Genomic DNA, 26947 nt, shown 5'->3' on the forward strand with positions numbered 1-26947 from the left:
TTGTTTGAGGAATATGCCAAATGGGGGCTTACTGTAAACATAAGCAAAACAGAATATTTAAAAATTGGAGGAAATACCACAGATCTGAGGCTTGAAAACGCAGTCATAAAAGGCTGCAACCAGTATAAATATCTAGGAAGCATCATATCAGCAGATGGCAGAGTTAAGATAGATGTACAAAACCGAATAACCCAAGGGAAAAAATGCATCCGAATACTGAATTCATTACTGTGGTCTAATAAAATAAAGATGCATACCAAACTTCGCGTATACAGAGCAATTGTAGAACCAATTACCACATATGGTGCCGAATGTTGGACGATGACAAAGAATGAACGATATAAAGTAGACGTTGTGGAAATGGATTATCTTAGAAGGTCATGTCGAGTATCGAGAATGGAAAGAATCAGGAATGAGGAAATACGAAACCGTACAGGAATTAGAGATACTCTTTCAGATAGAATACAAGGAAGGCAATTACAATGGTATGGTCACGTGATGAGAATGGAGGAGGAGCGGTGGCCAAAGAAAGCCTTAATGTATGTTCCGCCAGAAAGAAGGAAAAGGGGAAGACCACCAAATTCCTGAAGAAGAGTAATTACAAAAACAATGCAATCTAGAGGCTTAGAAGAGAGAGATTGGAGAGATAGGAAAAGATGGAGGCTGAAATACGGGAAGCGGCAATCGCCGTAGGACCCCCGTTATATGATGATGATATGAGTATTATACCGGAGTTGGTTCGGTTATATTTCCAAATTCAAGTATTTTCCATTGGCATTTTAATTTAGAAATTTTATTATTTAAAACTTGTAGACAATAACAAAACTTTAAAACAACAATATTTGACTGCAACATAATGGAACTCCACCTTCCTACGCACGTGCGTGGTAAGATAGATTGGAAGGAGTGGTTTTATCGAATGACCCCTTTAGAATATTTGCTATTCTTCAAAAACACCATTTATAAAGCAAAAGGTACCCATATTCAGGAATTAAAAGATAGGATTATCGTAGAAAAAACAGTTTTAGAGATCGCAAGTTGTGTTAAAGTAGACGGACAAAATTTTGAGTATCTGCTGCAACTGCCTTTGTTTTCTAAAGTTCTCTATTTGTTTACTATTCAAATGAAGACAATACGACAGAAATATATAAATATTGGTCTTTAGATAGATATATCTAATATATATATATATATATATATATATATATATATATATATATATATATATATATATATATATTTCTTGTGCAATTATTTTAAATATTTAACAACGCAATAGCAAAAGTAAAACAGCTTTATATATCGTTAAGAACAAAAAATCAATTTTAATACTTACACAAGTTTGTATAGATAACAAATCAAAAAATTAAATACATACCGAATATTTAATGAAACTAATGAAATGTTAACTTTACCAGCTGCTTAAATAATATTTTTGTAATAAAGACTTCAGTACGTCACTTAACTGTGATTAATTTCGAATTTTGTTTTCACCCGTTTTAGAACATTAAACGAAAAGGTGAAAACCTTGAAATATCACGTCTATCTGTCCGTCCGTCCGTGAAAACAACTCATCCGTTATTAGAACAGATATAATGACAAATGAGGTGTCGAATGAGAGCTTATAACCCAAAGATGGTATTAAAGGTGAAAATTTTGACCTCGGACTTCCAGTTCCCAGAGTTGCAACCGGAAGAACTGTTTTAACGGCGCCGAAATAGTACAAGTGATATATTATTTGACGCACCTTAGCAAGACGAGAACAAATATATATTTAAGATCGAAAGTTTGGCAAAAATGTCTCAAAATTAGTGAGATCGTATATCAATAGACCCAAAGTTACCCTAATGGTTGAAATATCGATTTCCAGTTCTGCCGGTCACGTTAGGTGAAACCATAGGACTTACGAAATCCAATTGCATTATTTTAGTTATAAATTCTATAAAATTAAAAACTCTATATTCTAAACTCTATATAAAATTAAAATCTCCAGAATGGTTCCATGTCTTTTTTTTTAATTTTCTTTATTGTGTAGTGAAACTTGGTAAGGCTGCAACAAAACAGTACAACCATTTTCGAATCATAAGTCACATTCAGTACATCCAGTGCGCTGAGTCAACCGTATATCTTTATAGTTGACTAAAAATAAGGTATATGAGCGGCTTTGGAAAATCCATACCAGTATCGGTTATGGGAAAGACCCGTTGTGTTTTTTTTTCAGGTCTTACCCTCTTTATCTTGCAACATGAGCTTTGTTACATAAGTGAGCCACATCAGTTTTAAATTACTTAAAAGCGGTCTCTGTTACTGGTCTCCTCAATATTTCTTCGTTGGTAACATGCTACGTCCACGAAATTTAAAGTAATCACTGGAAGATCTAGATCTCAAACGCTTCAATGTTCTATCGATCGACTAGAGTTCCCACTAATCATCAACAGAACAAAAGCTATTAATTGATTTATCGTTGACATCATGGTATCGGTGACAATATACAATCCAGAAAAACTATTTTAAGAACGTTAGATGGTCCTGTCAATATTATTCAATACTTCTATTAAGAGCTTCAATGAGAGCAGAGCTTCACTAGTTCCTAAAATGAAAACCTTTTCATTGAGGGAATCGGGCAGATATTAAAATAATTTTGTGTTCATACAGAGGGAATTGAATAAATTCGGCGAATTTTTAAAAAATATTATCTGGAAATCGGAAGATTAAAGTACTGTTTAGTATCGTACCTTGCCTACAAATGGTAGGTATTAATGTTACGCTGGATTTCACGATATATTTTAAACCTTAAGAGCTTGACTACGAGAGCTCTACAAATTAGACTTTTTATAAGGCACGCGTTTTGTATACTGGACAGCTTTGGATAGCTGTACTAGAAATAAAATTGCTGTAAACACTAGCCGTAATGAATAAGTGAATAAAACTATTTGTCGTTACTTATATCTTCACAAATAATTATTCTGGCGAGAATGGAAAGAAATGCCTTTAAAACGTATATTATTAAGTCTGAAATCTTCGTACTGTTTGGGATATAATATCTTTGGAATTCCAAATTAATTCGTGACGTGGTTTGGGTGGAGATTGACGTGGGGATTCGCACGAACATTTCTGACGGCGGCAATTTGATTGAAGGGTGGTGCTGACGATATTTTCTTTATGAGAGGTCTCCATGTCGAAGGTAACCCGATGCCATCATCTCTTTTATTGAGACAATTTGACCTTTTTTCAATTTCTATGGCTTCTCGGATAATTATTGGTTTCTAGAAGCGGGTGGTGCTATGGTACTGGAGTTTTCGAAATCAAAAGGATTTAAATGGATTTTGAAAACTCCAGAACCATAGCTACCAAAACACTTGCCTTTAAATTTGTCCTTAGTTTATATACATTAAAAACAATTATCTATGAAAGTTAACAGTCCATTAATTAAAGTTTTTTTTTATTAATGGAATTGTGCACAATCGGACAACAGTCAATTAAAAAAAATCGTTATTTTTATCGCTAGACTAAAGCTAAACTTATATGGTTAGCAGGTTTTATCACCACAAGATGAACAAACACCAAATTGATGATTTTAGGGCAAAAAGCCAAAAGAGCATAAAAAATAAAATAAAAAACATGGTCCAAACCCTTTCTAAATACCATAATCTACCATTACCAAAAATCATCAAAGCAACTTATCCAAGTTCAGGTTAGTAAGAAGTACACAAAAAACGATATTAAATTAAAAATAAATACTAAACAGCAATATACTTAATTAAAAACAAAATGGCGTTTCATGAGCAGATCACACAAATAAAATTCATGAAGCTATTAATCACAAAAATATTGTTGTAAATAATTAAACGCTACTGCAAAGCAATTGTCAATATCAATATTTATTAGAAGTCTTTCTACACGATATTCACACCGTAGATTCCCAGATTTGAGTATTTATTTTACTATAATGTGTAATTCAAGGAGCTTCCTTTCAAGATGTCAAACTATAGAAATTAATCAACGCTCTAACTCTAGAAACAATGAAATTTGTCAGTTTTTGAAGTTTTTGTTTTATCAAACAATTAAAACATTTTACTGAATTTTTTTACATATAATATATATATATATATATATATATATATATATATATATATATATATATATATATATATAAACCAAAACCAACTAATTGTGTAATAATGTAATCAGAATTACATTTGCTATGTTGTTTTTGACGCTTCAATTTCTGTTCAATTTTTAATCGAAAATAGTTAAAAAAAAATCAGAAATAAAAATTACGAGAAAATTGATTTTTTTGTTTTATTTTTTTCAAGAATTTTGACATTTAGGTATAGTGAATGTCTAAAAAAATAAGGGTACTTTTTTCTTATGATATTAAAAAAGAAAATTATATTAACGAATTTTATGTCACTCTGTAAAAAAAATACAAATGACTTAAAATGTTGCCAATGTGAGTCCATAATACTAATGTATTATAGGAGACGAGTCAATAATCACAATCTTAAGTAAGATTCTGAGTATTGACTCGTTTCCTATACATGGGTAAAAATAGATACAATAAAAAAATACCGAATTAAAAAAATCACAATAGCTATTTTGTCAATAACTATTTCTCAGTGATTTTTGTTATACAGGCAGTCATATTGGTCAAGATTTTTACGCAATAACACTAGAGCACGAAATGGGAGAATGATAAGAGTTCGAATTTAAAATAATATACAGAATGGTACATTAAAAGGACTTAAGAATAAAGATAAGAATTTAAAAAAAAGGAACATACTTTTTTATATTTTAAATTATATTAGAAAAACAGAGAAGTGTTCAAAGTCACTATTACACTATAATTCTGTAAATACCGTTACTTGTTTATTGAGATACCTGAAATTAATAAAAATTCCGAACAAAAGCAATAGATCATTTTCATAGTGAACTAGATCCTGAGCTTACTATCGGTAATATGTACTATCTTTAACAAATAGTTAGAGGGGAAATGGTAGCTCAAGAAATTACAAGTGTTAAATCAAATTATTTAACACCAGACCATCGCGACAAGGCACATTAAAAATAATTGTGATAAATAATTCGAAAATAAAAGTAGGTAACGATGAAAACGCAAAAAATAATTGTCAAAGCTTAATCTACGTAAAGCAGATTCAGCGAGAAAGATCTGTAGAATAATTCTACAAAACTTTATTATACTCATGTCATAACTAATTCAATAGCGTACTTCATACAAGAAGTATTTATTCCTACAATGTGGACTACAATATACTGTTTTAAAACTAACGCAAGCTAACGTATGCTTGAGACGAACTTGAAGGTGGGAAAAGTTTCAAAAGTTGAACAAATCCTAAATAGCAAGAAAATCCTTTACAAGAATCTCACGCTAATATTAACCAGATTAGGACGTGAATTGTAATGGTCATTCTTAACATCACGACATTCCTTGCTTTTAAATGGGGAATTAAAAATAAAAGAATGTGCTAATCGCTACAATGGATAAATAAATTTATATTGCAAATCGATGGATTGATAAAACCTAGAGTAATGACTTTAATAGGCTAAAGTTACATAGTAGTGGTTTGAAAGGAACCATCTCTAGTAAGGTAACTAGTCCTTTATAGGATGCCTTCCCAGGTGGCGGGATGGCGAATGCTTTCAAGATATGGGTGGTCTCGTGGAAATAAAAAAGGATAGTACTGTAGGCGGTACAGTTGACTAACGCGAAACTTCATACTATGTTTTCAGTATTTTTAAAATTTACATAATATTTTTATGAATGAATAAAGTAATTTTGTTATTTATATAATATATTATAAATAAATTATATTATATGAAAACAATCCAATAAATTATTGTTTACTCCTAACGCCATCTGCTAACGTATTACCAAAGCATACGTTGTTTACTTCTGACCGACCTCTCAAACTCAGACGGAATATTAAATTAATAATAATATATAAATAAATATCATTTGATATTAAATTTAATTATTATATAAACTAAACAAGATATTTAAAAATAATAATTGCATTTATATGAAAGTATTTTAAACTAGAAGTGTCATAAAAATTTAAACAGATGGTTCAATCACAGAATAAATAACAATCAGAATGCCCACTCTGATGCCGCCTTTGAAGTTTGTCAGCACGCAATCGCCATATTTTAAACAGAAACAGACTCGAATTGAGAAATTTGTGACAAGCTATGACAGAACTGTAATTTAAATTTTTAGAGATTAATAATTTAGTACATTTGAAATAATTTAATTTATTCTTCGACTAAAAGTACCAATAAAATAGTGCATACTATGTCTATAATTACCGTAAATAAATTAAACCGGGCTAATTTTTCTATGCACACCATATAAAATGTCACTGAACAGCACTGGTTCCGGTTAAAACATGGCTGATTCCGTCTGCGCGTACTTATTTTTTTAAGCAGAGTGGGTATTCTGATTGTTTATTATTCTGTGGTTCAATATTGTTATTAATTTGATGACATTTACGACTTTTAAATTTTGACAATCGTTACGAATCGAATCTTTTATTGACAGATATTCTTTTAATGTTTTATTTCTCATTTAATGTCTGTATTTCGTTAGTTTTCGTGCAGTTTATAAGATGACAATATAAGATGACTAGAAACGAGTTGATCGAGAGTAGAGAATCGATGTGAAAAACCGTTATTTCGTGACGCTCCCTGTGATGCCTTCTCGTGACGCTCGTGTTGGGCAACAGCAACATCAGTACCAATGGTAGGTTTAAAATAACTTAATACTGTTCTAAAGCTATTTTCGTGTTTCATCTCAATGAAATTTACTCATTTTTATTGAGAATATGCCACAATTTGCCAATATTAATGTTTTGTATTTTGAGAATGATTGAGACGAAAACGTCAAAATAAACTTATTTTAAAGTTGTGGCTTATTCCCAATAAAATAGTAAATTGTATTAAAATAACTTATCTACACAATGCTAACAGTCTAAATACATAAGCAGAGTTGTATCAACAAACATGCTATGATGGTGTGTTACTGCGCACGGAAGGTAACAGAAACCATTTTTTTCCCTAGTGTATGGAATAACTTAGATAAAAAATTATGGCCCTTAGTCCCCGGCAAACCTTAAGTTACTATTACCATCTAGAATGCAAAAAAATTGCATATTATCAACAATTTATCTTATTTATTATATATTATGGCAATTAAACTTCTTTTATATTATTATAAAACTTTTGAAGATTACGGAAAAAAAATTCTTTGGTTTTTTTTTCATTATTCGTCCATTTTAAATAATATGGCACGAAAAAATTTTCGTCCAAAAACAAAATGGCGGATATTTGAAAAAATTAATCAAAAATTGACATTTTTTTCGACTTTTTTCAGTCACAAACATTTTATAATGATTTGTTTTGGACAAATTGTGGTAAACTATCATAGAGACAACCAAAACAAACAGAATACATCAAGGTTTATAAAAATCGAGTGACTAGATTCGGAGATTAAATATTTTGAAATCCCCAAATCTGTTGGGTCGATTTTAATAAAGCTTGATGCATTTTGTTTGTTTTGGTTTTCTCTATAATAGTTCAAAATTATTAAAAAAGTCAATTTTTGGACAATTTTTTTTAAATGTCCGCTATTTTAGTTTTTTTAAGAATTTTGAATTTTTCTGGTAAACGTAAGCGCACTTCTTTTCTGAAAAGAACAACTTAAGAAAAGCCACTTAAAAAAAAGGAAATATTCAAAAGTTATATAATAATATATAAAAGGTTTGATTGTCATATATAAATTATTTTACAAAAAAAATGTTGAAAATATGTCATTTTTAGCATACATATTTAGGGTAATAGTACCCTAAGTTGCGAAAGATTAATGAGAAATTTCGAAATGCAATAACCTCAATTATTACATACCCCGCTGCAGATATAAAATCAAAAAATACAACAATATACACTCGTGGACAAAAATATCGAATATTTTGGAATTTTCCAATTTTTTTTGTAGTCACTTTATTTCAAAACAATTTTAGATTACTGATGACACTCACTGATATAGTCAACTGGTTTGAAATATTTTGACCTTTCTTTTTAACGTTTATTCCGCGTTTAGTGTCATTCGTACATTTTATAATAAAAGACCTTCTTCACGTAAAGGAAAAATCATACTAATTTGGTTATTTTTAGTTTAATTTATTTAGTTTAATTAAATATTGTTTTGATTTAACTAAGTTTAAAACAAGTATGCCACCAATTCGATACTGCGATGAAGCCCAAGTAGCACAGATTGTAATCTTGTACGAGGAAGGATATACACAAAAAGATATCGCACGACGTCTCAGGAGAAGTCAATCTAGTTTCAAATACTTTAAAAAGTTAACGCGAAACAGGAAATTTCGTACGAAGGCCTGCTCAAGGACGCCCAAGTTGCACAGTCGCACTTGATGACCGTTTTTGCTTCTTATTTCTACACTAAATCGTTCATTGACATCGATGTACTTTAGAAATGAGCTATTAAATGTTAGACAAGTTAATGTAAGTTCAGAAACAGTTAGACGAAGATAAAAAGAAGCAAACTTAAAGCCCAGACGCCCCGCCAAAGTTCCAAAGTCTTCTCCAAAATCATAAAGCCCGTCGTTTAGAATTTGCAAGAAAACATATTCAGTGGAATTTCGACAACTGGAAAAATGTTCTTTTTACTGATGAGACCAGAAGCCTATTATGGAAGCTAGATGGTCAAAACCATCTAGCTACTAAGAGTTGGAGAACGATTCGCCAGCTGCAATCTCGCCCAGGCCGTTAGTTTTGAAGGTGGGGGCATAATTCTTTGGAAAGGTGGGAGGTACGCATCGCACTTGTGGAAGTGATTGAATGGATGACTGGTTACTCTTACGTTTAAAACATCCTGCAAGATCATGTTTTGCCATATGTTGGTAACATTGGATATGATAAATTCATGTTAATGCACGATAATGTTCGACCACATGCCGCTGCCATAGTGAGTAATTATCTTGATGAGGTTTAAATTGAGCTGATCCTCAATCCTGATGAGCTTCAAAACCTGAGAAAGTGGTTTAATACATCGACAACCAGACTATTCAGAATAGCAGCAAGCAAAGTTAGGATAGCCATGTAGATCGCCAACATCCGGAACGGATAGGCATCGTAAGAAGAAGAAGGTTTAAATTCAAAGATTGGATTGGCACCGTTTAGCCCTGATTTAAATCCAATAGAGCACATGTGGGATCACCTAAAACGCCGCATACGACAAAGAAATCCCATTCCAAATACGATAGAGCAGCTTTGGCTTGCTACACAGGATAAATGTAATGCAATTTCCCAAGAATATGTCCAAAATTTACTTGCAAGCATACCGAGAAGGATGCAAGCAGTAATAAGAGCTAGAGGGGAGAATACTCGTTACTGATCATGCACTTCTTGTAGTTAAAAAGACTTGTTAAGCAATTTAAATTAGCATTTAAGTTTAAAGTAAAATAACTTTATTTGTCCAATATTAAGCATTTATTTTTTTCGCAATTTTCTCCGAATAAAAACTTAAAATTGTTCATTAAACATTGTTAAAATAAACTGCATTTCACAATAAACGACTTGATTCGCCAGAATTTATTTTAAAAAAATAAAAATTAGAAAATTCCAAAATATTCGATATTTTTGTCCATTAGTGTATATAGCAAAAATGACTAAAGCCGGGTACATACATGCGGTATTCGGCGAATCACAATTATTCACTATTCGCCGAGCTACTAATTTATATTTGGCGAAGAAGATATACATACATATGGCTTAGTTGCCGAAGATTGCTCGGTGTTATTTGTCTCCTTTGATTCGAGTTAACATTCCGACTGACGATGCAAACCCCGACTAGCGAGTATTACGGATATAGAAAAGGACATCTCAATACTAGAAGATATTAATCAGGAAATCAAGGATAAATATTTGAAAACAAGGACGAAAATGAAACTGTAAATGATGATAGATCATGGTAAAATAAAAGAACATTGACAAAGAGATAAGAATATTAGATAAGCCAACAATAAATGGATGAGCGAACTATGTGAAAGAAGTTGAAATATTGTAGTAAACATATGAGTCATTTGATCTTCAAAAAAATCAAAGAATTTGCAGGAAAACCTAAAAGAAAATGGTGTATAATGGATATTGATGACAGATCCGTAATATACATGGAACCAAAAAAAAAGACTTGAAAGGGTTATGTAGAGGAAACATTTGAAGATGAAAGAAAGATATTAGTATCTAACGTAACCTGTAATACAGGAACTCCAATTACAATTATAGGCGAGGAAATGAAGCACTAAAAAACATTAAACCTACCAATTTTCCGCAGCAAGATGAATTGCTGTGAGACTTTTTGCATTCGATTGGGGAAAAATGAAAATTGCATTTTGTTCAAGGAAAACGCATTTCCAAAGTAAATAGAAAATATCAAAATATGATAACGACGATAGTTCTTGAGCTACTTGGTGTCCAGGGTGGACCTCGTCTCCTGGAGTATGTTAATTTCATTCTAAATCCACAATCATAACTTGTTGGCTTTTGAGGTCGCTAATTTATAAATATGATAACGATGATGGTCCTCGAGCTACCTGGTGACCTGAGTGAACATCGTCTTATGAAGTTTTATGTTATTTTCATTCGAAATCAGTCGATAGTCATTACTCCGAGGCTTTCGAGGTCACTGGATACGAATATTATGACGGCAATGGTTCTCGAGCTAAATGGTGGACTTCTTCTGGAGTTTTATTTTCATTCAAAAGTCATTACTCGGAGGTTTTTGAGGTTGTTACACATGAATATTACGACGGCGTTGGTCTCAAAGCTATCTGCTGTTAAGGATGATCTCGTCTCCTGGTGTTTTATGTCAATAAAAAACGTAAATAACAAATTAACAATAAGTTTCAGGAGACGAGGTCCACGCTGGACACCAGATACCTTGGAGATTATCGCCGTCATAATAATCGTGTTCATCGACTTCGAAAACCATCGAGTAACGACTTTTGACTTATTTCGAATGAAAATAACATTAAGACTTAAGAAGACGAGGTTCACCCTGGGCACCAGGTAGCTTGAGGATAATCGCCGTCATAATATTCGTGTTCAGCGACCTCGAAAACTTTTCAACTAATAACAGACTGATTTCTAATGAAAATAACATAAAACTCCATAAGACGAGGTTTACTCAGGTCAACAGGTAGCTCGAGGACCATCGTCGTTATCTCATATTTGTATTCAGCGACCTCGAAAACCTATGAGTTATCGCTCAACTGATTTAGAATGAAATTAACATACTCCATAAAATTTGGTCAACCCCGTGTACCAGGAAGCTCGAGGTATCAGGAACCTAGAAAACCGCCGAGTAACAAAATTAAACTCATTCCTATCGACAGTTTCTTAGTTGCAAATTTTTCATTTTCTATGCACTTTAGGAATGCATTTTTCTTATGCACAAAATACAATTTTTATTTAACCACCATGAATCTTGTTCACCAACTTTACCGAATCGAATGCAAAAATTTTCACATTTTCACTTTCTGTGGGAAATTGGTAGGTTTAGTACTTCGTTTTCTCGTTTAGTACTTCGTTTTCTCGCCTATTAGTGAAATAGAAACAAGCAATATTTTTTGCAGAACTTCTAAAAATTCTTAATAGAATCTATATAAAATACAAAGAACAGCTGACACATACACAGTTTAGTTTAAGGGATGCTGTAGGTACAAGAGGGCAGTAAAACACAAAATTTACTACAAATAAATATCCCCTGAAGAGATATTTAAACCGGGCGCGGCCCTGGAAGACACCGATGAAGCTGTACTGATAAATGAAGAACGTCTGAACAATTTCTGATATCCACACGATACAATAATCTTCGCAGATAGCATGCAAGGTTTAAATACTATGGTCTCAACGTGAACACTAAAAACAGCTTATAATTGTTAACAATTAATGAACAGTAACTGAACAGTTCTTTTTTTCCATTCTTTGCGATTTTGTGCTCTTTGTTGCCAATGGATGCCAAAGAATGGAGGAGTTTAATAAAAACCATACACCGCCATAACAAGTACAATAACATAAGTTAACAGCTATATTTATTTGCTACCAATATAAACATATAAAGAACAAAACAGAGTAAATGAGTCTGATTTTCAAACAATATTTATTCCTGATGAGGATCTACTTTTGGTGTTAAATAACGCTCTTGGAAACGTTGATGAAGGTACAGAACCTCTGAAGGAATGTACAGAAAATATGCATATAGAGGAGGGAGCAGGAGATTTTATTACAGAACATGGAATTGTGAATGGAGGGCATGTATACGAAAATAATTCTGCAGATACAAACTTTGGTTTTAATGAGGTAGTCATAGAAAGTACCGATAAAGCGGAATATATAGATAATTTTGACGGAAACAAGAAAACTGTTTTGGCAAAAAGAAGAGAAACGTTTAAAAAAAGAGTAAGCGGTGAAAGTTATATTGGCTACAAAAGAACGCCCTTACGAGCAATTACCCACAACCAAGACAGAGATGCTAGGGCTATCAAAGGTCGCTATCTTCATAATTCCCTGCCAAAAAGAAAAGGGATGAGCTCATTTATGCGTGTTCAAATAACTGATGAAGACAGAAAAGATATTTTTGACAATTTTTGGAAGAAACTAAAAACATGGCCTGAGAAGAAAGCCTATATTAGGGGATTAGTAACCACAAGAGGTATTAAAAGAAGAAGAAAAGAAGTAACTGGAAAACGTTTTAAAGGCGAAGGCCATGATTTATTTTTACCAAATGGAACAGGGGAAAAAGTGAGAGTTTGTCGAACGTTCTTCTTAAATACCATTGACTTAGGACAAGACACATTTATGAGATGGGTAAAAAGAGATGCTCGTTCTCCCAGCCCAAGGTCCAGTGATAATGACGAATAAATATAACGGTTAGTGGTAACGACACACTTACAATTAATAGAGCAGAAAAAGTAAAAGAATGGTTCGATTTACTCCCTAAGGTACCAAGCCATTATTGCCGGACTTCGTCAAAAAAATTATATGTCGAGTCAACTTTTAGATCTTATCTTCACATGTATGCTGTCTACAAAAAATGGTGCACGGAAACTAAACTGGCACCAGTTGGACGAACACATTTCCATTTCCATTTCCACCATCCCAGAAAAGACCAGTGTGATACATGCTGTGGATTCAAAGTTGGTACTGTAGATAATCAGGAGTACACTAATCACATCAAAAGAAAAGATGATGCTCGCACTGCTAAACGATCTGCTAAGGATAGCGCTAACTCGGAAAAGTTGGTCGTAGCAATGGATTTGCAGTGTCCTCCTTTGCCCAAAAACAGAAGCATCGGCAATGTATTACAAACAAAAATTGCAAGTTCACAATTTTACAATCTCAATAAAAGAGACGTTCACCTGTATGTTTCGCATGAGGCAAATGGGAGTGTCTCCTGCAATGAATTCACTTCATGCATAGTTCACTACATTTCTACAATGATATCCGAAACTTGTAAACATGTCCTGATTTCAGATGGTTGCAATTACCAGAACAGGAATAAAGTATTAGCCAGCGCTTTAAGTGATCTTGCAAAGGTAAAATCAATCCTCATTGAGCAGTTAGTTTTAGAAAAGGGTCATACAATGATGGAGGCAGATAGTGTCCATGCTACCCTGGAACAATACTTTAAGCCACCGATAAATTCACCATCGGACTACATTGCTCGGATGAGGCTGGCCAGACCCAAGCAGCCTTATAATGTTAATGTGGTTGATTTCAACTTTTTCCTGAAGTACGAAAGTCTAGGTACAAACTTAGTCATTGAGACCAGGAAAGAAAACGGGCGACCCTAAAGTTACAGACATACGCCAACTGAGATATTTACTCAGTGGAGAAATTTGTTTTCAACTAGGATACACAGGTGAATGGAATCCACTACCTCAAAGAAGAAAACCTGGCGCAAGTATACCTAAAAATTGTACAGCTCAGAACTTCCAATAGCAGAATCCAAATTTCGTCATCTTCAGGAGCTAAAATCCGTCATTGAAAAAGATCACGATGCTTTTTATAATTATCTGAAGTTTAAACCACAATAAAAAAAACTAAATTTAAAAGATTGGTACATATTTCCTTTATGTTTAAGAGTTTTACAAATTGTAAATTAACTTTGCTACATTTATCCTTTATGTAATAAATTTATATTTTTTAATACAGTTTGGTTTATTAATTTAAAATTAATATGAAATCACTGCTATGTGTCAAAAAGCAGACTATGAAATATCTGTTATGTGACATATTAACTATTAGTTCCAGTTTTTAAGCAAATTAACTTTTAATACATACAACTTTTTAACAAAAAAACTATTTTAATAACTAACTACACTTATTTTAATAAATTTATTCCTATGTTTAGTAAGAACAAATACCTATAAAATGTTTCTACTTAACGTAAAACACGTTTTATTTAATTCCTGAAGAAAATTACATTTTTCACATAGCAGATATTGCAGAATCAACGACGATATTAACTTTAGTGTCTTCCACACTTTTGATACACTAGAATTTTTATTTTAACATTAAAATATTTTAGAATATTTTAACACTAGAACCATTGTTTAAATAGGACTAGTTAGCCAACGCAATGTATAAATTTGTTTGATTCTAATTGAGACAGTCACTAGATGTCACCACTCTTTCTGTCTCAATAGATTTTAATATACCATTGTTTGTTTGATATACATTATACTAGATGGTGCTATGTGAAAAAGTTAAGGACTAAACTAAACGTCCATTTTTGATCCACTGAATTAAATTCACCAGCGTTGCAATATTTCACTGACATAGTAGCAACACGTTTACTTACAAATGTTACAAAAAACAGACCTTGAATCACTTAAGATATTCATTTAAAATAGAGTTATTACTATCAACTAGTAAATATCGTGTCAACTAAAATTGTACATAAACGTACTGTGGCTTCTAAATCTTCCTATATCTAAATAAGTTTAAAGAATTTAAATATTTTATTTTATTTGGAAGTGTATTACAAAAATTTGGTCCGAGGTAAGTAAAACATTTTAATTATATGTGTTTAAAACATAAAAAAACATTGTATGAGAAAACAAATTAGGTATTTAGAAATAAATTTTACCGGATACTACATACATTCGATAATATTTGAAAAAAGTGATTTTAAATTAAAATAATGTTACTTCCATAATAAATAAATGGGTTTTTACAGATGGCCGGAAATATTTGTTGTTATTACAAATGTGGTTTATCACCATACAATATTCATGGAATAAGAATGTTCAGATTTCCGACAAAAATCCTTCGGCTTGTCAAAGATGGATATTACACTCTGGTAAGTAAATAGAAACTTTTTTTATATTCTTTTATTATACACCGTTTCCGTTACGTAATTAACTTGAAAAAATGTTTAATTTTTTTTTTCATTCATCATTTTTTATTATCGCCAGGGTGCACGCGTCATATTCGAGATGCATTAATTTGAATTTTACGTTTTCGTTGGTATTATAATTATGATATAATAAACTTCGGAAAAACAAATTAGTGAATAAATATCAAGGTAATAAACATAAACAAAGTATTAGATATTTAAATATGTATTTCTTTAGCTATTTTTAGTTATTGTATTGAAAAGTAGAAATAAGTTCATCTTTATCGGAGAACTAATTTATACAAAGGTCCATCTGGGAAAAAATTATTGGTTTCACGTAAAAATTTTATACAGATATTTGAAGGTTCTAAAAGATATATGAGGGTTAGTTAATAATAAATCTGTGAAGACATACAGGTGATTTTGGCTATAAATGTTTTTTATCCAGTTAGAGAAAAATAGTTAAAATAAAAATTGTAGATTCAACAAGTTCTTCCATTTGTGAGTTTCTAAATTAAAATATATAAAGAATTCACCAAAATAGTTGCAAAAAACCCTTGATTTTGCAGAAATTTATAAATTTTAATAACTTTTTTTTAGTATAATGGTATGTAATGTAACTAATAAAAATAGTGAGGATTTGTTTATCGTAGAAAGCGATTATGTAAACAACTTTTTGTTGACCTATCCCAGTTTAAAAAAAAATTATGTTTTACGTGCCACAGAAGCCAAGATATTGCAAATTCTTCAATCGCGCTTCATTTTGAAAAAGTTCAAATCTAAAAAAAAACCGAGCTCAAATGGTTCTCCATTCTACTTTTCCGAAGCGGAATTTTACGAATACCATCATTTTAACGGGTTATAAATTTTTACTTCTTTACCGCATATGCCATTATGTAAGTTGGAACGCACAATTCAGATCTTCATTTAGGGTCCCTTCAATTTTCAGCTCTTACTGTTAATAGACAATGGAAGTATGATTTTAAGAATAAAATTCTTTGGTTTTAAATATAAAATGCTCTCTTGCCTAGTAATGGTCATAGAAGATTCTGTTTTTTTTAGAAAGTGTGTTTTTCACCAGTTTTTCATAAGCCTCTAAATAAGTTTGTGGCATAAACGATATCAACGTTATTATAAATGTTTATAAACAGATTAAATAACCTATAAACTATTTGCTCTGATTGATATTTAGCGCACTTTAATAACTTTTTAATTTCCATAATTTCAAGGAGCTATGTTACATGTCCTTGCCCAAAAAAGAGTTATTATAATTTATAAATAACTGCAAAAATAAGGTTTTTTTGCAACTATTTCGGTTAATAGTTTCATGTATTTTAATTTGGATACTCTCAAAAATTACATAACTTTTTATGATCTACAACTCTAAAAAAGCTGAAAAAATCTTAAACAGGTATTTAAAGTCTCTAAAAGGTATATGAGGGGTAGCTGATGACAATTATGTGAAGACTTCAGCTAATATTGCTTTGCTTTTTTATTAAACAATCGTAAAAAGTGAAAAAAGTTTATGCGCATAAAAAGTTTCTTATTCATGTTAGAGATATATGGTTAAAATAAAAGTTATAGATCATAAAATGTTCTCTAATATTGATATTTTTATAATTAAAATATATAAAGAATTGATCGAGATAATTTAAAAACCCTTATTTTTAAAGTAAAATTTATAAATGTTAATATAAATATAAATAATATAAATATAAATAACTTTCTTTTCCGCATAACGATATGTAATAACTATTTAAAATTATGGCAGTTAATGAGTTTTTAAAGTGTGCTAAATATCATACAGAACGACCATACAGTTTATGAGTTATTCAATTTGTTTATCCAGGAGACCGATTATTTAAACAACTGTACTTGTCCAAACAGTCACTCTAGGGTTATTTTGTAAATAGATATCGATTTTTATGGCTTCGTTTTAAATTATTAAAAAAAAAAACATCAAGATTATATTAAATTTGTTTTTAAAAATCAGTTTAAAGAATAACACATTTTTAGCATATAAAAATTTCTAATAACTTTGACTTTTTTATGTCATACACTTGTATGTAGGCTCAATATAAAGCTAATAAAAAAAAACATTTAAAAAAAAACCAAAACCTTCTATGGCCCAGAGGAAATCAAATAGCATTTTTTTTTCTTATTTAAGAAATTGCCAATATTTTCATTGTTTATTAACATTAAGAGCTGAAAATTGAACACATTGTAAAATAATATCTAAATTTTATAATTCGATTTATAAATGGCATACACAGTGAAGAAGTAAATTAGTTTTGAAACATTAAAATAATGGTACTCGTAAAATATCGGCACAGAAAAATGCAAGGGAGATCTGTCCGCTGCAATTTCTCAGCTTGTTTCTTGTTATTGGTTATGGAAATTTCTGTTTTTTTTTAATTGTGCTTTTACACCAGCTTTTCATTGAGCCTACGTACAGCCGTATGACATGAAAAATATCAAAAGTAGTATAAATGTTTAGAAGCTAAAAAGCACTTTTTCAAACTGTTTTTTTAATAAAATGTTGAAGTTTATAAATAAAGCTTCAAATAATCGATTCAAAAAACGTCAAATAACTGTCAAAGGTTAAACACCCTTTTTAAAGTTCCTCACGGATTTTAAAGATTTAAACAGTGTTAAACAGATAAAGTAATTCATCGACGAGTTAACAATACGAAGCGAAGTTCTTTAATCACAATGTGATAAGAAAACGAGTATTAAATTTGGTTTTATATTTCAATAGTCGAATTTAATTGCGGCTATATTGGTGTAATTAAAGAAAACCAGTGAAAATCCCAAGAAATAGGTGAGATCCTTTTTTTCTTTCTTTCCAGTTTGGAAGAGGGTCCATTAGGTACTCACATTTAGGTATTGTGGTACGGTCTGGGTAACCACGACTACACATCATGAACAGCAATTAAATATTTACATTTACACAAAACAACTTCAATTCCAACCCAAAATCATATGTCGTTGACGCAGTCTCTAGACCTCCTTCCCGTTCGTTTTCTAAAAGGGAACAAGTTATTGTCATGCACTCCATTTTGAATACTGTTTTATTTAAATATATTAAAGAAATTGGTGAAATAGTTTATCCAAAAAATATTACTTTTACATCTCGCATTTCAAATAATCGAATCTGCATTTTCCTCACTTCTACCGACATCGTTGATCAACTAATACACCGAACGTCATAATTAATTCCACCGTCATCTTTATCTGCAGGCTTCTTTCTGCGACCAAAAGAATCCTTATTTCAAATGTATCTCTTTCCATCCCGCATTCCTAATCGAGCAGTCCCTAAAAAATACGGAACATCAGATGATCAATAGGCATATATCATGAGTTTTCCTAGGGTAACATTTGAAATAGCTGACAAGGTGAACTTCGAAGTGCAATCTTCTCTGTTAATTAACCATGAAAATACATCATTTAAAATATTTTTATTCTCTGACAGACTATAGTGTTTTCTTTGTAAGCTTACGGGTCGTACCGTGGAGTCTGATTGCAAAGTCTCCAGTTGACCAGATCACACACTCATTGCAGCTAATGCTCCTCCCTCTTCTTCATTTTCAGCTGACTCTAAGGAGTCCTTAATCCTGAATCCTTAACTTCATCAAAAGAATTTCTATCTTCGGAAATTGAGTCCATCTCCGTTAACTGCATACCCATCCTGGCTGCCATTATGGATTTATCCATCTCTCGTCGTACTAATTCAAAGCCCATGTTGGCAGTAAGACAAAAAAGGGGACACTTCAATGACAGTCCTCATGATACTCCTACCATCTATCTTCATCCGGTATTCTTGCTCTATTAAGTTCTTTTCCTCCTTCGACATTTTCAATGCCATCGAAACCAGCCAAAAAATGTCCAAATCTAATCTTTGATTGGATTACTCGATGAACCCTTATTATATTTCCGCTATAGAAATGATTTACAAAGATAATCCGACTAATTTTACACTCAATTCCACGCAACTTATTACATTTCTTGAGAACTCTTTTGTATGTATCACCCCACTACAAGAAGCTTAAAAATCCTCCAACATAGATGGTATTCAAAAGGACTTATTGCAGCTCTACATAGGTACAAGGAAAAGATCACTAAAAAACCGTATCACTAGAATCTTAAAAAAGTTAAAAGAACAGCCTATCTCCGACTTACAAGAGTATATATAAGTGCATCCTCTGATAAATTTTCTGATGTCAAATCTAATCACAGCATACATGATGAATAGAATTTCTCTCTTTCTCTCGCATTTATTCATTTTTTCTGCTCTCTGTATATTTTTACTTCATCTTTTGCCAAATTTGAACACGATATTTAATTAAGTAAGAAAACTTTATGTACATCAAATACTAGCCCAAGTCCGGTTTGGAAAAAAAATTGTTAACAAAAAATAACCTTAAAATATCCAATCTCTTTTTTAATCGAAAGGTTATCCTTGACAATTAAGAGACAGCCAAGATTCTGGCAGAAAATTTAAAATAAAAGTTTTGCAACAAATCTGGACTTAACCATATATACTCTTTTCTTCCTTTGCCCTTTCATTATTCATCCTCAGTTTCACAACAAGATACCAATCATCCGAACTCTCTTATAAACTATTTCGAACTAAAAGCTGCACTCAAATCCTATAAAAACACAAAAATTAGGGTTTTTTAGAATTATCTTAAAAAATTTCTCGAAAATTCCTTAGGCACCAACGAACCTCTAAATGAAGCCAGTAAATTTACCATTGACATACCGCTGACAATCGTTAATGAAAGATCTTGCCCTAATCTATACTAAGATAAAAGAAAGATCATTACAAAAAAAAATTTTGTTAAAATCCTTTATAAAAGGTACATAAATTAAAAAACCCAAACGGGCTATGTCATGAAGACAAATTGTTTTCGGAATCCATATTCCATCATCAGTGTCTAGGTGTACATTTTTTGAGCCACTAAATATCTGGGTAAAAACCCGATAAAAGTTATATGTTACAATTTAGTTTACATTATTTAGTCTTATATATTAGGATGTTAAAGTTACCAGTGGATATGATAACTCCACTCTCATTTATAAAAAAAACTGTTTCACAAATCCAAGGCAATAAAACTAACCTTCATCCTATGAATTTAGTCATCCTTCATTCCTATATCCTAACTATTTCTCCTATCATCTTCTTCAACAACACAGTTATCTCTGACAGTCAATTCATTTCTGACACACTCGCTAATGGGGTTGAAGACAGATTCAATAAAAGTAATATAGCTTTTACTCCCAGTTCTTTACGCGCTCAATCTTTCTCCACCATCTCGTCAACTCCACACGATGTCAAGTTTATGAACGGCTTGTTTACCCTAAATAAACTAAAATTTACCTTGTTTTCATTTACAAAATCTGCTGATGATCCCGATGATATCCCTTATATATTTTTAAAAAATCTCTCTAATACATCTCTCTCCAAACTTCTCGAAATTTATAACCTTATCTAGAACACACAAAAATTCCCAGATGTTTGGCGCAATTCTATAATCATTCCAATTAAAAAACCTGACCAGCCCTCTATAACTCCAATATCTTTCGTCTGATTTCTCTTACTTGTATTACCTGCAAACTTCTTGAAACAATGATCAATGAAATACTTACGTGGTTCGTTAAACAGTATAATATTATTCCCGACGCTCAATCCGGCTTCCGACGTAATCGGTCTACTATTTATAACTTTTTTATTTTTCAAACACACATTTCTTAAGCAATCTATAATCAACAAGATGTCGTAGCAACTATATTTAACGTTGAAGGGGCATTTTATTCAATCTCCAGAAAAGCAATCATTGACAAAAACTCCCACTATAATTTAAATGGTAATATTTTCTCATTTGTAAAAAAATATCTAATTGAAAGAATTTTTAAAGTCCTTGCCAAGGGTAAACTTTTTCGATCTCTTCCTCAAAATTAAGGTGTTCCTTTAGAATCTGCATTAAGTTTAACTTTATTCATTCTTGCCATCAACGAAATTTGCCTCCCATCAAATATGTTCAATACGCTGATGACCTAATCATTTACTGCCATCTTAAATATGTCCCATCCTCATATAAACTTACACAAAGTGTAGTAAATCTACTTCAAGATAGATTTAACAAACTAGGATTATCACTCTCTGAGAGCAAAACCAAATTAATAAAATTTTCCATAGGGATTTCCACTCCCTTACCCCAAATTTTATTTAACAATTCTCTACTTTCGGGTGTTAATTATTGTAAAATTCTCGGTTTTATGTTTGACTCCAGATTAAATTGAAAAAATCAAATCTCTGAACTTAAAATCAATTGTTTTAAAAGGTTGAACATTTTTAAAACCCTCAGTCATCTTCAATGGGGTGCCAATAAAACTACTTCTAGGTCTGAGCGCTTTTCGCTTTAGTCCTATTGAGAGTGTATACCGTGAATCTAATGAACTTTCTCCTACCCTGAGACGATAATCACTTCTATTTTCGTATGCTGCATCAACATCTGCAAATCCATGTAATCTTGTTCATTCCCTAATTGCTACGATGCCGTCTTCTTCCACTAACAATAACCAACACCTTATCATAAAACCTATACCTCAATTAATTTGTCCACTACTTAAAAATATTGACCTTTTTCTGACTAGTTTATTTCCTCTACCTTTACTTCCCCTCTGGGCTAAAGATATCCCTTTAATATATACCTCACTCATTATTTTTAACAAACTTGAATCTTCTAACCTTCTTATAAAGAAAGCATTTTTAGAATTTAATTCTCTATACAGATGCTTCTAAAACTACCACTGGTATTGGTTGTGCAGTAACCACTAAACATGAACTTGTAAGATCATCTCGGTTACCCTTAATATGCAACGTTTGCACAGGTGAACTATATAGTATTGTGTTGGCTTTTAAATGCATCTCACATCAAAACAGACATATTGCCATTTGTTCAGATTATCTTTCATATATCCATTTAGTCAATACAATTTTCACTGAGCACCTATTAGTTCAAAACATTCATGACATATACCAAAATCTCTCTGCTTACGATGTAACAGTCTCTCTCATATGGCTGCCTTCTCACACCGGAATTACTGGTAATAAAACAGCAGATCATTTTGCCAAAGAAGCTACCAACCATGGGGTGACTGAAGTCACTCCAATTCAACTAGCTAACGAATCTCGAAATTCGTTTTTAAAAAGTCGGTAGAGGATACTTGACAAAACTTAGAGCAAAAGAGCAAAACAACTTTTCATAAACTTCAATCTTTTATTGGTCATCTCTCCCTAGACTTCATAACTAGAAGAGAAGCATCGACTAATACAACTACGAATCAACCATACCAAACTTAGCAACTGCAAACAATTCACCAACCTGTATAAAGCACTGGATTTGAAACCTACTCTAAGAAACTAGAGAATTGTCTACCTCTTCCTCAACTGTAAATTGTATATGTTGATTATGATACTTGAAAATGTTGACTATTTCAATAATTTTGTGTTTAGGAAGTGCCAAAACTAAATCATCTACATATCTTTAAAAAAAGGAATGAAAAAAGTGCAATTGTTGATACAATCACTGATAACATCATCCTTGATATAGCTACTTAGAATGGGTGAAAGACTAGATCCCATACCCATACCCATACTACCAAAAAAATTAAAAATATGTTGGCATAACTGCCAAGTTATTTATATTTTGAATACAGAACTTAAATTGTTTTTTTACTTTATTGTGCAGAAAATTGCCTTTTTTTTCAGTTGTGTTAATAATAATATTGTTGTAGGTAATGCTGCATTGGAAAGTCTGGAGCTACCCGATTTAAAAAAAAATTTCTATGCAGTAAGCATTTTGACCAAAACTATCTAAATGCAAACCAAAAAATATAGTGAGGTAGAAGAGGAAGGTTTGTTAACGACACCACGCGTTTTTCATACGTTTTCGATAGCAAAACAACCATCCACGGTGCCAATAGTGTTTCGCACTACATACATTGCTTATTTTAGTTCATGAAAACAATGTTACAATCAATTTTTATCACTAATTGTATCTCTATCACTTTGTAATTTAAAATTATTTCATTAATAAACAGCTCATTCATTTAAACTTCTCATTTATGTAAACAGAAATACAAAACTGGTGTTTATATTATAAAATACATAAATAAATAAAATAAAGGATACTATTTATTAAAGTGTTGTTAATTATTATTCCTTTTATCCCAACACATAGATTAATTTGTCCCTAAATATGTGTTGCCTCTTGTTGTGGCATATCGATGTGTTTATTTGTTTCAAAACCATTATCAAAAAACCATACCCATAAATTTACTATATTTTCAAACGTCATTTTAAATATTAAAAGATTGAAAATTTAATTTTCTCAAAACATACATAAAACCATTGTTTAAAAAGATTTTCTTTTTTAAACAATGATAAAACTTAAATCTTGACTAAAAAATAAACCTCCGCATGAGTGTTCTAAGACGATAGCAATCGAGTGTATTTCAATTAAATATTTAATTCTTTTCTAGCAAATCATATAACCAAAATAAATATCTGATAAACTAATAAAAATTAAAAAAAAAGTCAGCATTTACCTACTTTATTTAAATAGATTACTAACCGATTTAGATTTAGCAAGTCTCAAAGTATAAAAACAATTTGAAATATTCGCTCGAAATAGTCAAGTTATCTTTCACTAGACGCATACAACGATAATAACAATAAGCATTTTATTAAAGTCTTATATTTTCTTCACAATCTGGCATCCGTGTACAGGTTTGCCTTAGTCATGAGACAGGTAAAAATATACTCGAATAGAATCCTGCCGAGAATTAAGTTTCTGTTAATAGTTTTTTAAATTTATGACTAGAGGCCGCCACATGACGGCAGAGGAAAAGTCAAACGTTTGTTCCATAAGGATTGTCTAACTAGTCCTATTTAAACAATGCTAGAACATACACACATTATGTTGGATCTAATATCCATCTTATAAATTAAAAAAGAATTATGTGACTGGCTAACCACATAGCAATCATTAATGTTAATAATCTGAAATATGTTTAGTTGCCTTTAATTGCAGTTTGTATAGCTATTCTTCAATCGTTTTCTTTATTTGGCTAAAGAATAACTTATTATCATGTAGAACTAAGGCACCCTAAAATTTGTACATCTATAATAATGATAACTGTATGCCATTTCTAACAAGTTAGAATTTCAGAAGTGAGACTGCTGTTGATTTTTATCAGTTTTTTTGATTAATTTCTTATATTGCAACTATGAAATATTTATCGTATTTTATATCGGCAACAGCACTATGGAATTCAAGGGAACTGGCCTGGCCACATCCATCGTACTAAGCATTACCTATCAAAAGGCAAAAAATGAATTGTATTTTATGAAAACACGAGACAGAGATTCGATCACGATCTAGTTTTTTTTAGTAATATGTGTAATATGGGGACATTGAATTCCGAACAAAATACAAAGAAAATTGTTTATTAGTATTGGGAGAAAAAGCATGTATACGCCTGTACGAACACAATTTCTCCCAGGAAAGATGTTGTGTAGTATGATTTGACTACATAAATAGTCGTACAGTACCATTTACATTGTTTTAGAGAAACGGCGATTAAAGGTTAAAACCGAACAAAATATATAAAAAAATTTTTATGTAAAAATACACGTATATTTATAAAACAATTAACACTAAACTAGTTATTTAGGCCATTGGCATATCCCGGATTCTAAACGGTAGTCAAGAATAGATAAAAATGGATTATTATTAATTAGAAAATACCGTTTACACATCTTCATGAAAATATATTCCAACAAAAAGGTTGTAAATAAAACTCACAAATACATTGATATTAGAGTTACCTATCTGTATTATTATTAAATAAATTAAAATAATAAATTGATTAGCTATAGTTGAACATCTTTACATCTTCAACATCTTTAATTTTATTCTTAACTGTATCAATTATTAGGTAGATAACGAGCGTATATTGGCCAATCCCAATGAATATCTGGATTTGACCAAAAGGGCCTCGCTATCAAGCTGCTAAACATTTTGAATACTCTCTAGACCTAGACTTTGATGTTTGGTCGATCTGTAAAAGCTATAAAAATATCATACAATAAAAATTATATGCTGAAAAAAATGTTATTTATGTGATCTGCTCGAAGAGAAGACAGTGGACTTCTAAGAGTGGAGAGAGAGAGAGAGACACAGTAGAGGACTACTTACAGTGCGGGCGTTTGGGGTTGCGCGTTATTTGTAGCCATCTGAAGGTCACGGTCGGAGGGCGGTCCGCAACGACACAGGAAGCATAAGGTAGGGTCAGCACGCATCTCCGTATAATTTTCATAGCCGTGCTTCCAAGTGCCAATGAGCAGAGACTTGTCGCATTCAGCATCCCACCACACGCTAGGTAATTGCTCCGTTACAGGAGGATATATCGGCAGGGCACTGTGGATTATTTCATATGCCAATTGTAAAATTTTGATTCTTTTTTAATTTCGAGTTTTTTTTTGTTTGCCAATCAACGCTCGAGCACATCTTCGAAAGATACCTTGTCCCTGCGTCCAATTTCGTTTTGATGACTATCTAATTCTACACTAGTTCGCAAAATACTTAATTCTCATTTAAAAATACGTTTTTCTAGTTCTACTTTTTCTGTTCGGACGAAATATCAAAATATGGAAATCAAAGTTGTGAGAAAAAATTGTACAAATAACTATAGTGTGGTTCAAGGTAGTGTTTTACAGCCTTGACTTACTAGAAGAGTATTATTTTTGATCCAGTTGTTGCTAGTTACATCACCAAAACTCATATTGCAAGGTAAAATGTAGCTACTCAATATCCAAGACCAATGTCAATTTTCCAATGTAGGCGACATATTTCGGCAGTTAGAAAAAAAATCACACTCACATTGTGAGATGTGAAAATGATAAAAAATTATAATTGTAATGCAATAATTTGGAAAAGTGAAACAAGAGAAGATACTCGTACTAAGCCGAGTTCATATAATATTGTCAATTTAGTGAGAGGCATAGGAGATAACAAGGATTATTGAAGTCACTTCAAACTCATCAAAAATGTAGTAAAGAATAAAGTACATGATAAATCTTGCGAGTTTTTGTATAATTTCAAGCCTAGGTGACTATAAATATGGATACAACTCAGTTAATTGAAATTAGTCAGCAAAAAACTACTGTTAAGAAAAATTAGCAAAGGTAACAAGATAACTTCTAACACGCATACGTGAGAAAATAAGAACATTCTTATTTTTTATTGCTTTCATTCTTATCAATACAAAAAAATACTAGCACATTCCTGAAAATAAACAAGGAACGAAATAGGCGAGCGATTTACCCCTATAAGCAGAGCACAAACCAAATAATTTTTTATTTGCATTTCTACCGCACCAAACCTTTTTTATTAGATTATATATATATATATATATATATATATATATATATATATATATATA

The 26947-nt window shown here is 31.5% G+C and overlaps 1 protein-coding gene across 11 annotated transcripts in view; it reads right to left on the bottom strand.

Annotated features, from left to right (window-relative positions):
• Positions 1 to 26947, bottom strand: part of kis (chromodomain helicase DNA binding protein kismet) — a 175354-nt gene that overhangs the window by 39456 nt on the left and 108951 nt on the right. For 10 of the 11 annotated variants that reach the window (XM_072540558.1, XM_072540563.1, XM_072540560.1 and 7 more), the window contains exon 7: positions 25702 to 25923. The exons of the other annotated variant lie outside the window; for it this stretch is intronic. In XM_072540558.1, the coding sequence (XP_072396659.1) occupies positions 25702 to 25923 (222 nt within the window). The remainder of the gene's footprint in view (positions 1 to 25701; positions 25924 to 26947) is intronic. 11 annotated transcript variants of the gene reach the window in all.

Source organism: Diabrotica undecimpunctata, chromosome 8 (genome assembly GCF_040954645.1).
Source record: "Diabrotica undecimpunctata isolate CICGRU chromosome 8, icDiaUnde3, whole genome shotgun sequence".
Taxonomy (NCBI): domain Eukaryota; kingdom Metazoa; phylum Arthropoda; class Insecta; order Coleoptera; family Chrysomelidae; genus Diabrotica; species Diabrotica undecimpunctata.